General features: G+C 53.5%; 1 protein-coding gene across 3 annotated transcripts in view; it reads left to right on the top strand.

Moving 5' to 3' along the window:
- The window catches only part of wdr7 (WD repeat domain 7), a 323738-nt gene that overhangs the window by 115969 nt on the left and 191746 nt on the right, over positions 1 to 16023 (top strand). For all 3 annotated transcript variants that reach the window (XM_031802280.1, XM_031802281.1, XM_031802282.1), the window contains one exon: positions 11892 to 12008. In XM_031802280.1, the coding sequence (XP_031658140.1) occupies positions 11892 to 12008 (117 nt within the window). The remainder of the gene's footprint in view (positions 1 to 11891; positions 12009 to 16023) is intronic.

A 16023-nucleotide genomic window follows, 5' to 3' on the forward strand; every position in this document is an offset into this window, starting at 1 on the left:
TCTCTGTCTTTCTCTCATTCTGGCTGCCCGCCTACCTCTTTCTGACTAGTCCTATCTGGCCTCACAGTAGGCCTCCACTCTGGCCTCACAGTAGGCCTCCACTCTGGCCTCACAGTAGGCCTCCACTCTGGCCTCACAGTAGGCCTCCACTCTGGCCTCACAGTAGGCCTCCACTCTGGCCTCACAGTAGGCCTCCACTCTGGCTCACAGTAGGCCTCCTCTCCTCTCTGGCCTCACAGTATGCCTCCTCTCCTCTCTGGTCTCCTCTCCTCTCTGGCCTCAGTATGCCTCCTCTCCTCTCTGGCCTCACAGTGGGCCTCCTCTCCTCTCTGGCCTCACAGTTGGCCTCCTCTCCTCTCTGGCCTCACAGTATGCCGCCTCTTCTCTCTGGCCTCAGTGGGCCTCATCTCCTCTCTGGCCTCACAGTGGGCCTCCTCTCCTCTCTGGCCTCACAGTGGGCCTCCTCTCCTCTCTGGCCTCAGTGGGCCTCCTCTCCTCTCTGGTCCTCACCGTGGACCTCCTCTCCTCTCTGGTCCTCACCGTGGGCCTCCTCTCCTCTCTGGTCCTCACTGTGGGCCTCCTCTCCTCTGGCCTCACCGTGGGCCTCCTCTCCTCTCTGGTTCTCACCGTGGGCCTCCTCTCCTCTGGCCTCACCGTGGTCCTCCTCTCCTCTCTGGTCCTCACCGTGGGCCTCCTCTCCTCTCTGGTCCTCACCGTGGGCCTCCTCTCCTCTCTGGTCCTCACCGTGGGCCTCCTCTCCTCTCTGGTCCTCACCGTGGGCCTCCTCTCCTCTCTGGTCCTCACCGTGGGCCTCCTCTCCTCTCTGGTCCTCACCGTGGGCCTCCTCTCCTCTCTGGTCCTCACCGTGGGCCTCCTCTCCTCTCTGGTCCTCACCGTGGGCCTCCTCTCCTCTCTGGTCCTCACCGTGGGTCTCCTCTCTGGTCCTCACCGTGGTCCTCCTCTCCTCTCTGGTCCTCCTCTCCTCTCTGGTCCTCACCGTGGTCCTCCTCTCCTCTCTGGTCCTCACCGTGGCCTCCTCTCCTCTCTGGTCCTCACCGTGGGCCTCCTCTCCTCTCTGGTCCTCACCGTGGGCCTCCTCTCCTCTCTGGTCCTCACCGTGGGCCTCCTCTCCTCTCTGGTCCTCACCGTGGGCCTCCTCTCCTCTCTGGTCCTCACCGTGGGCCTCCTCTCCTCTCTGGTCCTCACCGTGGGCCTCCTCTCCTCTCTGGTCCTCACCGTGGGCCTCCTCTCCTCTCTGGTCCTCACCGTGGGCCTCCTCTCATAACAGCTGCCCGGCCAGTAAGTGGAGCACGGCTTATGTCAGTTCCCCCCTGAGTCGCATCCAGCCTTTTGACCCGCTGTTCTGTAGCGCTGAAAGGCAGGGGGAATTGGAATACGCTGACGACTGAACAAAAAGCTGCCGAGCACCAGAGGACTGAGGCCTGGCTGGCTGATCTACCCACACGCACGGACAGACAGAGAGGAGTTTCCCGAGCACCTGCACCTTTGCCTTCCCACATGTCAAGTGCCCTTTTGGGTGGGGGTTTATACAGTACCAGTCAACAGTTTTAGAGAAAACCTACTCATTCATGGGCTTTTCTTCATTTGGACTATTTTAAACATTGTAGAAATAATAATGGAGACATCAACACTATGAAATAACACATGGAATAATGTAATAACCAAAAAGTGTTTAAACAAATCCGAATATATTTGATTTTCTTGAAAGTAGGCACCCTTTGCCTTAATGACAGCTTTGCACACTCTTGGCATTCTCTCACCAGCTTCATGTGGTAGTCATCTGGAGTGCATTTCAATTAACAGGTGTGCCTTGTTAAAAGTAAATTTGTGGAATTTCTTTCCTTAATGTGTTTGAGCCAATCAGTTTTATGACAAGGTAGGGTTGGTATACAGAAGATAGCCCTATTTGGTAAATGACCAAGTCCATAATATGGCAAGAACAGCTCAAATAAGCAAAGAGAAACGACAGTCCATCATTACTTCAAGACATGAAGATCCGTCAATCTGGAAAATTAAGGACTTTGAAAGTTTTTTTCAAGTGCAGTCGCAAAACCCAGTGGGGGCTGAGAGGGGAGAGACCGTGGCTGAGAGGGGGAGAGACCGTGGCTGAGAGGGGGAGAGACCGTGGCTGAGAGGGGGAGAGACCGTGGCTGAGAGGGGGAGAGACCGTGGCTGAGAGGGGGAGAGACCGTGGCTGAGAGGGGAGAGACCGTGGCTGAGAGGGGGAGAGACCGTGGCTGAGAGGGGGAGAGACCGTGGCTGGAGGGGGAGAGACCGTGGCTGAGAGGGGGAGAGACCGTGGCTGAGAGGGGGAGAGACCGTGGCTGAGAGGGGGAGAGACCGTGGCTGAGAGGGGGAGAGACCGTGGCTGAGAGGGGGAGAGACCGTGGCTGAGAGGGGGAGAGACCGTGGCTGAGAGGGGGAGAGGACCGTGGCTGAGAGGGGGAGAGGGCGTGGCTGAGAGGGGGAGAGACCGTGGCTGAGAGGGGAGAGGGCGTGGCTGAGAGGGGAGAGGGCGTGGCTGAGAGGGGGAGAGGGCGTGGCTGAGAGGGGGAGAGGGCGTGGCTGAGAGGGGGAGAGGGCGTGGCTGAGAGGGGGAGAGGGCGTGGCTGAGAGGGGGAGAGGGCGTGGCTGAGAGGGGGAGAGGGCGTGGCTGAGAGGGGGAGAGGGCGTGGCTGAGAGGGGGAGAGGGCGTGGCTGAGAGGGGGAGAGGGCGTGGCTGAGAGGGGGAGAGGGCGTGGCTGAGAGGGGGAGAGGGCGTGGCTGAGAGGGGGAGAGGGCGTGGCTGAGAGGGGGAGAGACCGTGGCTGAGAGGGGGAGAGACCGTGGCTGAGAGGGGGAGAGACCGTGGCTGAGAGGGGGAGAGACCGTGGCTGAGAGGGGGAGAGACCGTGGCTGAGAGGGGGAGAGGGCGTGGCTGAGAGGGGGAGAGGGCGTGGCTGAGAGGGGGAGAGGGCGTGGCTGAGAGGGGGAGAGGGCGTGGCTGAGAGGGGGGGAGGCGGGCGTGGCTGAGAGGGGGAGGGCGTGGCTGAGAGGGGGAGAGGGCGTGGCTGAGAGGGAGAGGGCGTGGCTGAGAGGGGGAGAGGGCGTGGCTGAGAGGGTGGAGAGGGCGTGGCTGAGAGGGGGAGAGGGCGTGCTGAGAGGGGAGAGGGCGTGCTGAGAGGGGGGAGAGGGCGTGGCTGAGAGGGGAGGAGGCCGTGGCTGAGAGGGGGAAGAGGGCGTGCTGAGAGGGGGAGAGACCGTGGCTGAGAGGGGAGAGACCGTGGCTGAGAGGGGAGAGACCGTGGCTGAGAGGGGGAGAGACCGTGGCTGAGAGGGGGAGAGACCGTGGCTGAGAGGGGAGAGGCGTGGCTGAGAGGGGAGAGGGCGTGGCTGAGAGGGGATGAGGGCGTGGCTGAGAGGGGAGAGGGCGTGGCTGAGAGGGGGAGAGGGCGTGGCTGAGAGAGGGGGAGAGGGCGTGGCTGAGAGAGGGGGGGAGAGGGCGTGGCTGAGAGAGGGGGAGAGGGCGTGGCTGAGAGAGGGGGAGAGGGCGTGGCTGAGAGAGGGGGAGAGGGCGTGGCTGAGAGAGGGGGAGAGGGCGTGGCTGAGAGAGGGGGAGAGGGCGTGGCTGAGAGAGGGGGAGAGGGCGTGGCTGAGAGAGGGGGAGAGGGCGTGGCTGAGAGAGGGGGGAGAGGGCGTGGCTGAGAGAGGGGGGAGAGGGCGTGGCTGAGAGAGGGGGAGAGGGCGTGGCTGAGAGAGAGGGAGAGATACTTTGTTTTGGAGACATAGATACTCAGTGTCCCTCAGGCTTTAGAAAAAGTTTACAACCATCAATCTAACAAAAATGTAAAATGGGACTCAGATAGAATCATAATTTGGCATAAGCAGGACTTAGTGCTGAATGAAATGGGGGGGGAAATGTACTAACCACATTTGGCTAAAAACTAAGGTACAATCTATTGTGACATGAGGTATACGTATGTATGTGCAGCTTATGCTTCCTCAGATTCATCATATTATGAGGATCAGTTTTATCTCCATACAGAAATCATTACATTTTAGACAGAGGGTAAAGTTATGCTTTGTGGAGATGTCAATGAGATATCAGGTTCTGAGCCTGACGACACTGATGAGGGAGGTAACCACCACATATTTGAACACCCCTCCTTGTACAGTAGCCCTTTTTATAAATAATGGAAACAGTCTTGAACAAATACTGAACAAAAAGGGGAAGGAGTTTCTCTGTCGAGCGTTAGGCCTGTCGAGGCTTAATGATAGAGTCAGAGGGGACTCTTTTTAGGTCTGTTCACTTACTGCTCAGCTCTTGGGACAAGTGTAGTCGATTATGTCATCACTGACGTGGACCCCCCCCCTCCCTCCATTAGTGTCAGACCACAGTCAGATCAACGTGTTTCTGAACAAACTAACCAGCAGTAAATATATATATTTTTACATTTGATTTAACTAGCCATTAAATAGTACAAACTGAACCAATCATACAGGTGGGCTCCAAACATATTTATTATGGATCCCCATTAGCTGCTGCCAAGGCAAAACCTTCCCGAGGTTCCTGTTGCAACAGAAATTCACTGAAACATTCAACTCAAATGAAATGAAGAACTCTGTTCAGGTCTTCAATAACTTCCTAAACCATTTAAAGGAGGTATCCATTCAGCTAATAGAGACATTTAATTGTATCTTCCAAAAAGTAACATCAAAAACAAATCTGAGAGAACCAAAGAAATGCAACATCCGAAACAAGAAAACAGAACGTTTTGAAAAAAAATAAAATGCTTTGATAACGAATGGAAAACAATTGGAAAACACCTGAGACAAACGTCCAATGAAAAACATAAACAGCAAAATAACCCCGAGCTACGATATGAATACTTTGAAACTCAAACAGTAAGAAACATACACTGTAACGCAATAAATAGATTTTTACCAATAAAGACGACTGATGAAATTCTAAACGCAATTGACCAAAATCAGTTATGCGACATGTGAAATTATTTAAGCACAACAAAGCCACAAAAAATTTGCCATACAAGATTTGAGGAATTTATATTAACCTATTTTCATCATCTATGTAAAAAATATTCCATCAAAAAAGTCTTACAACATAGAAATTCAAGAAACATGTAAAATCATTGAATCAGTCATTTAAAAAACAACCAACAGCAACTTTGTACAGCCATTGAAGAGGAGTGGGACAACATTCCACAATCAACAGCCTGATCCACTCTACCCAGCACAAGGTTCACCTTTGTAATGTTCATGCTGTCTAATCAGCTTCTTGATATGCCACACCTGTCAGGTGGATGGATTATATTGACAAAGAATAAAATGCTCACGAACAGGGAGGTAAACAGATTAGGGGGGGGGTAGTAAACAGATTAGTACAACCTTTTTTGGGGGGGTTCACCTCATGAAACATGGGACCAACACTTTACATGTTGCGTTTTAATATTTTTGTTCAGTGTTAGTTCATGAGGCCCTAATCTATGGATTTCACATGACTGGGAATACAGATATGCATCTGATCACAGATACCTAAAAAAATTAAAATAAATTGGGGCGTTGATCATAAATCCAGTCCGTATCTGGTGTGAACACCATTTGCCTCATGCAGTGTGACATCTCCTTCACATAGAGTTGATCAGGCTGTTGATTGTGGAATGTTGTCCCACTCCTCTTCAATGGCTGTACGAAGTTGCTGGATATTGGCGGAAACTGGACCATACTGTCGTACACATCGATCCAGAGCATCCCAAACATGCTCAATTGGTGACATGTCTGGTGAATATGCAGGCCATGGAAGAACTGGGACATTTTCAACTTCCAGGAATTGCGTACAGATCCTTGAGACATGGGGCCGTGTATTATCATGCTGAAACATGAGGTGATGGTGGCTGATCTCTCGCTCTCTCTCTCTTGCTCTCTCTACCTCTCTCCCCTTGTTTGTTTCATTCTTTGGGAGGGCCCAGCTGGCCCCTGGGGCCCGGGTCAGCAGGTGGGAGGATGGATGGATGGATGGATGGAGGGAGGGAGGGAGGGAGGGAGGATGGATGGATGAATAACCAGGTGATTAAAATCCGACACAGGTGAGCCTCCTTGAGAGAGTGCAAACCCGTGCCTACCTCCTTGGTCACTGGAGCAGCGGGTTTGTTTCATTAATCTGGTCGTGCCCCCTAACCCCCCACGTCACCCCCAGGGAGGCCTGAGTGACACAGGAGGTAGGCACGGGTTTGCACTTTTGGGACAGTTCCATTGCTTGAGGCCGGACAAGCTCAATCAAGCCCAGCTAAAGTATTTGAACTTCATTCTGATGAAAGAATAGATTAGGTCCAGACGAGACTCCAATGTTGTAGAGGAAGGACAGGAACATGGGCAGGAGGTTGGGAGTAGGAGGAGGGTCAGAGTAGGGCATGGTTGGATGGGCTCCAGGGGCTAGCGAGGCCGGTCCCACTCCAGGGGCTAGCGAGGCCGGTCCCACTCCAGGGGCTAGCGAGGCCGGTCCCACTCCAGGGGCTAGCGAGGCCGGTCCCACTCCAGGGGCTAACGAGGCCAAGTGGAAGCCATGTGTCACAGCTGACACCGGCCGTTTGACCTTGGAGGAGGTAGAGATGAATCTCTATTCAGACTGCCTGAAGTGATGGCCTCTAGTCTATATCCCCCACACTGTCCCTGTTTATGGCCTCTATATCCCCCACACTGTCCCTGTTTATGGCCTCTATTCCCCCCACACTGTCCCTGTTTATGGGCTCTATATCCCCCACACTGTCCCTGTTTATGGCCTCTATTCCCCCCACACTGTCCCTGTTTATGGGCTCTATATCCCCCACACTGTCCCTGTTTATGGGCTCTATATCCCCCACACTGTCCCTGTTTATGGGCTCTAGTCTATATCCCCCACACTGTCCCTGTTTATGGCCTCAATATCCCCCACACTGTCCCTGTTTATGGCCTCTATATCCCCCCACACTGTCCCTGTTTATTGGCTCTATATCCCCCACACTGTCCCTGTTTATGGGCTCTATCCCCCCACACTGTCCCTGTTTATGGCCTCTATATCCCCCACACTGTCCCTGTTTATGGGCTCTAGTCTATCCCCCCACACTGTCCCTGTTTATGGGCTCTATATCCCCCCCACACTGTCCCTGTTTATGGGCTCTAGTCTATATCCCCCCCACACTGTCCCTGTTTATGGGCTCTAGTCTATATCCCCCCACACTGTCCCTGTTTATGGGCTCTATATCCCCCCACACTGTCCCTGTTTATTGGCTCTATATCCCCCCACACTGTCCCTGTTTATTGGCTCTATATCCCCCACACTGTCCCTGTTTATGGCCTCTATATCCCCCACACTGTCCCTGTTTATGGCCTCTATATCCCCCACACTGTCCCTGTTTATGGCCTCTATATCCCCCACACTGTCCCTGTTTATGGGCTCTAGTCTATCCCCCCACACTGTCCCTGTTTATGGGCTCTATATCCCCCCCACACTGTCCCTGTTTATGGGCTCTAGTCTATATCTCCCCACACTGTCCCTGTTTATGGGCTCTATATCTCCCCACACTGTCCCTGTTTATGGGCTCTAGTCTATATCCCCCCCACACTGTCCCTGTTTATGGGCTCTAGTCTATATCCCCCCACACTGTCCCTGTTTATGGGCTCTATATCCCCCCCACACTGTCCCTGTTTATGGGCTCTATATCCCCCCACACTGTCCCTGTTTATGGGCTCTATATCCCCCACACTGTCCCTGTTTATGGGCTCTATATCCCCCACACTGTCCCTGTTTATGGGCTCTATATCCCCCACACTGTCCCTGTTTATGGGCTCTATATCCCCCACACTGTCCCTGTTTATGGGCTCTATATCCCCCCCACACTGTCCCTGTTTATGGGCTCTAGTCTATATCTCCCCACACTGTCCCTGTTTATGGGCTCTATATCTCCCCACACTGTCCCTGTTTATGGGCTCTAGTCTATATCCCCCCCACACTGTCCCTGTTTATGGGCTCTAGTCTATATCCCCCCCACACTGTCCCTGTTTATGGGCTCTAGTCTATATCCCCCCACACTGTCCCTGTTTATGGGCTCTATATCCCCCCACACTGTCCCTGTTTATGGGCTCTATATCCCCCCACACTGTCCCTGTTTATGGGCTCTATATCCCCCCACACTGTCCCTGTTTATGGGCTCTATATCCCCCACACTGTCCCTGTTTATGGGCTCTATATCCCCCACACTGTCCCTGTTTATGGGCTCTATATCCCCCACACTGTCCCTGTTTATGGGCTCTATATCCCCCACACTGTCCCTGTTTATGGGCTCTAGTCTATATCCCCCACACTGTCCCTGTTTATGGGCTCTAGTCTATATCCCCCACACTGTCCCTGTTTATGGGCTCTATATCCCCCCACACTGTCCCTGTTTATGGGCTCTATACCCCCCCACACTGTCCCTGTTTATGGGCTCTAGTCTATATCCGCTCCATAGAGAGAGGGGACGGTGCCGTAGAGGGAGAGGGGGACGGCTCCGTAGAGGGAGAGGGGGACGGATGACCTCATAGCAAGTCAGCAAATACCCCCCTCGCCACTGTGCCGCCCCCCTCGCCACTGTGCCGCCCCCCTGGTCACTGTACCACCCCCCGCACCACTGTGCCGCCCACCTCGCCACTGTGCCGCCCCCCTCGCCACTGTGCCGCCCCCCTCGCCACTGTGCCGCCCCCCGCACCACTGTACCGCCCCCCGCACCACTGTGCCGCCCCCCGCACCACTGTGCCGCCCACCTCGCCACTGTGCCGACCCCCTCGCCACTGTGCCGCCCCCCTCGCCACTGTGCCGCCCCCCTCGCCACTGTGCCGCCCCCCTCGCCACTGTGCCATGTTTACCCCCCACCAGATCTAGCTACTAGTGGAATAAATAAACATTTTCTCTTTACATATGTCAGTTGTCTATGGAGAGGTTAATTGAACCATAAAGGAACGTTTTCTCAGGGAGCCTGGAATGAATCATTCCCCCTCCACACACACACACACACACACACACACACACACACACACACACACACACACACACACACTTCATCAAATGTAATTGGAGGAAAGTTGTCGATATGGCAACAAAAGTGCGTGCTCATCGAGCAGAAGGCAGCAGACGTGTGTGTGTGTGTGTGTCGCTGTAGTGGTGTGGTTTCAGGAGACCCGTTGTGTGTGCTGTCCCTACTAAAACGTGCTCATTAGGACACGCCTAACTAAAATGTGCTCATTAGGACACGCCTAACTAAAATGTGCTCATTAGGACACGCCTAACTAAAATGTGCTCATTAGGACACGCCTAACTAAAATGTGCTCATTAGGACACGCCTAACTAAAATGTGCTCATTAGGACACGCCTAACTAAAATGTGCTCATTAGGACACGCCTAACTAAAACGTGCTCATTAGGACACGCCTAACTAAAATGTGCTCATTAGGACACGCCTAACTAAAACGTGTTAGAAGTTGGATGCAACCCTACATTGTCCCTGTTCAGGTAGTACCTTTCCCAGTTCAGACGGGATTTCTACTGTTTGTGCCTAGTGGACAGAGCAGCTTGTCTCTGATCTGCTAACACGTGCTGAGAAGCTACATCTGTTCTGTGTCACTAAGAGGCTAAAGGAGAGAGGAGGAGGAGGAGGGAAGGGAGGAGCAGAGAGAGAGGAGGAGGAGGGGGATGGGAGGAGTAGAGAGATGGAGAGAGAGGAGGGGAGGGGGATGGGAGGAGCAGAGAGATGGAGAGAGAGGAGGGGGAGGGGGATGGGAGGAGCAGAGAGATGGAGAGAGAGGAGGAGTAGGGGGATGGGAGGAGTAGAGAGAGAGGAGGAGGGGGAAAGGGAGGAGCAGAGAGATGGAGAGAGAGAGGAGGAGGAGGGGGATGGGAGGAGCGGAGAGAGAGGAGGAGGAGGGGGAAAGGGAGGAGCAGAGAGAGAGGAGGAGGAGGGGGATGGGAGGAGTAGAGAGAGAGGAGGGGGGAAGGGAGGAGCAGAGAGATGGAGAGAGAGAGAGGAGGAGGAGGAGGGGGGAAGGGAGGAGCAGAGAGAGAGGAGGAGGAGGAGGGGGAAAGGGAGGAGCAGAGAGATGGAGAGAGAGGAGGAGGAGGGGGATGGGAGGAGTAGAGAGGAGGAGGAGTGGGAAGGGAGGAGCAGAGAGATGAAGAGAGAGGAGGAGGAGGAGGAAAGGGAGGGACAGAGAGAGGAAGAGGAAAGGGAGGAGCAGAGAGATGAAGAGGAGAAGGAAAGGGAGGAGCAGAGAGAGAGGAGGAGGAGGAGGGGGGAAGGGAGGAGCAGAGAGAGGAGGAGGAGGAGGGGGAAAGGGAGGAGCAGAGAGAGAGGAGGAGGAGGAGGAGGGGGGAAGGGAGGAGCAGAGAGAGAGGAGGAGGAGGAGGGGGGAAGGGAGGAGCAGAGAGAGAGGAGGAGGAGGGGGGAAGGGAGGAGCAGAGAGAGAGGAGGAGGAGGGGGGAAGGAGGAGGAGCAGAGAGAGAGGAGGAGAGGAGGGGGAAAGGGAGGAGCAGAGAGAGAGGAGGAGGAGGGGGATGGGAGGAGTAGAGAGATGGAGAGAGGAGGGGGAAAGAGGAGCAGAGAGATGGAGAGAGAGGAGGGGAGGGGGATGGGAGGAGCAGAGAGATGGAGAGAGAGGAGGGGAGGGGGATGGGAGGAGCAGAGAGATGGAGAGAGAGGAGGAGGAGGGGGATGGGAGGAGTAGAGAGAGAGGAGGAGGGGGAAAGGGAGGAGCAGAGAGAGAGGAGGAGGAGGGGGATGGGAGGAGTAGAGAGATGGAGAGAGAGGAGGGGGAAAGAGAGGAGCAGAGAGATGGAGAGAGAGGAGGGGGAGGGGGATGGGAGGAGTAGAGAGAGAGGAGGGGGAAAGGGAGGAGCAGAGAGATGAAGAGGAGGAGGAAAGGGAGGAGCAGAGAGATGAAGAGGAGGAGGAAAGGGAGGAGCAGAGAGATGAAGAGGAGGAGGAAAGGGAGGGGCAGAGAGATGAAGAGGAGGAGGAAAGGGAGGGGCAGAGATGAAGAGGAGGAGGAAAGGGAGGAGCAGAGAGATGAAGAGGAGGAGGAAAGGGAGGAGCAGAGAGATGAAGAGGAGGAGGAAAGGGAGGGGCAGAGAGATGAAGAGGAGGAGGAGAGGAGGGGCATTTAGCTTCATTAATTAGCGCTAGCAGAGATTAGCTCGTTCTCACCTTTAAGCACCATTGATTCACTGTCCTGATCGTAATGAAAAGCGTATTTTAAGATAAATCCAGGACAAGGGTTAAATGGCCCGGCAGAATAAAAGTAGGTGTAATGATAAAGGGGTTAGTGAAGGGACTGTAATGTTGCTTCCATCCCCAATAAGGCCTGATGAGATACTTAACCAAGGGACACAAAGGAACCAGGGGAAATTAGTGACATTTAATTGTAGCAGGAAGGAGGTTAGTGGGTTTTGTGTCTGTCTGAATTCCTTAGTTTCTGACTGTGTCACCCAGAACGATCGTGGTGGTATATGGCTCAATGGTATGGCTCAATGGTATGGCTCAATGGACTTCTCCACATTCTACATCCGTGCAAATTATGATGAGGATATTTTTCTCAAATGAAAATAGTTTTCAGTTGAATTTTTTTTTTCTTTCTTCAATCTATTAACATCAACCATCCAATCAAACTTCATTTATCACATTTCTATCTAAACATAATGTGTGTTATTTATTTCGTCTTTACAGGGGACATCCACTGAGCCTACCCATTTGGAGAATGTGGCCATCTCTCAATCTAAAATTAATAAATGAAGTTGAAGCTAACAGGCTAGAAATGGTTGTTGGACAGTCTTCTTGACTTGATGTGTGTTGTTTATTTGTGTTTGTACAGCGGGACCCTCCGCTGACGCCGCCGTGCCGTCCCCACCCCTTCCTGATACCCTTCCTGTGGAAACACAGCTCCCCACTGCCGAAGAGATGGAAGTCACGGACGATGACATCATAGCAGGTAGGAAAACACCTGGACACACACACTACCTTGTAGACTGTTGTCTACAGGACTCCAAGCTCTTACCTGGACACACACACTACCTTGTAGACTGTTGTCTACAGGACTCCAAGCTCTTACCTGGACACACACACTACCTTGTAGACTGTTGTCTACAGGACTCCAAGCTCTTACCTGGACACACACACTACCTTGTAGACTGTTGTCTACAGGACTCCAAGCTCTTACCTGGACACACACACTACCTTGTAGACTGTTGTCTACAGGACTCCAAGCTATTACCTGGACACACACACTACCTTGTAGACTGTTGTCTACAGGACTCCAAGCTCTTACCTGGACACACACACTACCTTGTAGACTGTTGTCTACAGGACTCCAAGCTCTTACCTGGACACACACACTACCTTGTAGACTGTTGTCTACAGGACTCCAAGCTCTTACCTGGACACACACACTACCTTGTAGACTGTTGCATGGTAGCAGCATGGTAGCAACCCAACATGGTAGCAGAACAACATGGTAGCAGAACAACATGGTAGCAGAACAACATGGTAGCAGAACAACATGGTAACAGAACAACATGGTAGCAGCATGGTAGCAGAACAACATGGTATCAACACAACATGGTGGCAACCCAACATGGTAGCAGCATGGTAGCAACCCAACATGGTGCCAACCCAACATGGTATCAGCATGGTAGCAGAACAACATGGTATCAACACAACATGGTGGCAACCCAACATGGTAGCAGCATGGTAGCAACCCAACATGGTGGCAACACATGGTAGCAGCATGGTAGCAGAACAACATGGTATCAACACAACATGGTGGCAACCAAACATGGTAGCAACATGGTAGCAGAACAACATGGTAGCAGCATGGTAGCAGCCCAACATGGTAGCAGCCCAACATGGTGGCAGCATGGTAGCAGCCAAACATGGTAGCAGCCCAACATGGTAGCAGCCCAACATGGTAGCAGCATGGTAGCAGAACAACATGGTAGCAGCATGGTATCAACCCAACATGGTATCAACCCAACATGGTATCAACCCACCATGGTAGCAGAACAACATGGTAGCAGCATGGTAGCAACCCAACATGGTGGCAACAACACATGACAACAACATGGTACAAACATTATTGGGCCCAGACAACAGCACAAAGGGCAAGGTAGAGACAACTTCACACAAAGCAGCCACAACTGTCATGATTGAGTCTTTGAATGAAGAGGTTGAGATGAAACTGTCCAGTTTGAGTGTTTGTTGCAGCTCGTTCCAGTCGCTAGCTGCAGTGAACTGAAAAGAGTAGTGACCCAGGGATGTCTGTGCTTTGGGGACCTTCAACAGAATGTGACTGGCAGAATGGGTGTTGTATGTGGAGGATGAGGGCTGCAGTAGATATCTCAGATAGGGGGGAGTGAGGCCTAACAGGGTTTTTATAAATAAGCATCAACCAGTGGGTCTTGCGACGGGTATACAGATATGACCAGTTTACAGAGGAGTACAGAGTGCAGTGATGTGTCCTATAAGGACCATGTCCAATTGTTAGTATCTTGCATGGCCATTGGCCTGTCAAGAAGCACATGGGATTTCCATGACTATACTCTAATTACTGAGTTAGAGTAACACAGTTCACACTGTTGCGTTGTGATAGGCCGGTGGCGTTGCGTTGTGATAGGCCGGTGGAGTTGCGTTGTGATAGGCCGGTCGCGTTGCGTTGTGATAGGCCGGTGGCGTTGAGAGTTGTGATAGGCCGGTCGCGTTGCGATAGGCCGGGGGCGTTGTGATATGACAGTTACTGGACTGCCTATGCTGACAGGCTCACACCCGTAGGCCTCTGGTCAACTTTAGAGAGTAGGATGAGAGAGGGGAGTCCAGTAGGACGAGAGAGGGGAGTCCAGTAGGACGAGAGAGGGGAGTCCAGTAGGACGAGAGAGGGGAGTCCAGCAGGACGAGAGAGGGGAGTCCAGCAGGACGAGAGAGGGGAGTCCAGCAGGACGAGAGAGGGGGAGTCCAGCAGGACGAGAGAGGGGAGTCCAGCAGGACGAGAGGGGAGTCCAGCAGGACGAGAGAGGGGAGTCCAGCAGGACGAGAGAGGGGAGTCCAGCAGGACGAGAGAGGGGAGTCCAGCAGGACGAGAGAGGGGAGTCCAGCAGGACGAGAGAGGGGAGTCCAGCAGGACGAGAGAGGGAGTCCAGCAGATAGCCTCGCCACGCAGAGAGGGGAGTCCAGCAAATAGCCTAGCCACGCAGAGGGGGGAGTCCAGCAGATAGCCTAGCCACGCAGAGGGGGGAGTCCAGCAGATAGCCGAGCCACGCAGAGGAAGGAGTCCAGCAGATAGCCGAGCCACGCAGAGGGGGGAGTCCAGCAGATAGCCGAGCCACGCAGAGGGGGGAGTCCAGCAGATAGCCTAGCCACGCAGAGAGGGGATTCCAGCAGATAGCCTAGCCACGCAGAGAGGGGAGTCCAGCAGATAGCCTAGCCACGCAGAGAGGGGAGTCCAGCAGATAGCCGAGCCACGCAGAGAGGGGAGTCCAGCAGATAGTGGAGTCCAGCAGATAGTGGAGTCCAGCAGATAGCCGAGCCACGCAGAGAGGGGAGTCCAGCAGATAGCCTAGCCACGCAGAGAGGGGAGTCCAGCAGATAGCCGAGACACGCAGAGAGGGGAGTCCAGCAGATAGCCTAGCCACGCAGAGAGGGGAGTCCAGCACATAGCCTAGCCACGCAGAGAGGGGCACAGCCTATTTGCCGATTTAACAAATATTGACACGTCTTGTGTTATACGGTGTGGAGGAAGACAATCTCCCTCTTTGTCTCTTCTTCTCTCCCTCTCTCTGTTTTACACACGGGTCAGTTTATAGAGGTCCTGGGAGTAATTAGTTGTGGACCAGCCCCTTGTCACTTCATTACCCTGTGGAGTTTCAGTTGGACCCGTCATGGGTTGGATTGGACTATGGATTATCAGGCCCTTGATAGCAGCCTTTAGACAATATGCTGTGTCCCCATTGGCTCCCTAATCCCTATATAGTGCACTACTTTTGACATGTCTGTGTTGCCGGCGGGATCTTCCAATTGGTCTGTCGTCACCTGCCTGTTCTCATGAGAGCACTAATTGGAGCCATTGACACACACACACACACACACACACACACACACACACACACACACACACACTTTCACCTGACTGAACACAGTCAAGCTGCCAAGCGTGGACTAATGTGATAAATGTGTTAGCTCACTAGGGGTGGGCTCCCGAGTGGCACAGCGGTACTAAGGTACTGCATCGACAGTCCCTGGTTCGATTCCAGGCTGTATTACATCCAATTGGGAGTCCCGTGGCCCAGCGTCGTCCGGGGCCCAGCGTCGTCCGGGGCCCAGCGTCGTCCGGGGCCCAGCGTCGTCCGGGGCCCAGCGTCGTCCGTCATTGTTCTTAACTGACTTGCCTAGTTAAATTAAAAGAATATAGGCTACCACTCTACCCCCCCATAAATAATCCCCCCAGACCACCATACTGCTACAGTACAGAACCAGACAGTAGCAGGAGGAATCATCCCTCCAGACCACCATACTGCTACAGTATAGAACCAGACAGTAGCAGGAGGAATCATCCCTCCAGACCACCATACTGCTACAGAACCAGACAGTAGCAGGAGGAATCATCCCTCCAGACCACCATACTGCTACAGTACAGAACCAGACAGTAGCAGGAGGAATCATCCCTCCAGACCACCATACTGCTACAGAACCAGACAGTAGCAGGAGGAATCATCCCTCCAGACCGCCATACTGCTACAGAACCAGACAGTAGCAGGAGGAATCATCCCTCCAGACCACCATACTGCTACAGAACCAGACAGTAGCAGGAGGAATCATCCCTCCAGACCACCATACTGCTACAGAACCAGACAGTAGCAGGAGGAATCATCCCTCCAGACCACCATACTGCTACAGAACCAGACAGTAGCAGGAGGAATCATCCCTCCAGACCACCATACTGCTACAGTATAGAACCA

The sequence above is a fragment of the Oncorhynchus kisutch genome, linkage group LG23 (assembly GCF_002021735.2).
Source record: "Oncorhynchus kisutch isolate 150728-3 linkage group LG23, Okis_V2, whole genome shotgun sequence".
In the NCBI taxonomy this organism is placed as follows: Eukaryota; Metazoa; Chordata; class Actinopteri; order Salmoniformes; family Salmonidae; genus Oncorhynchus; species Oncorhynchus kisutch.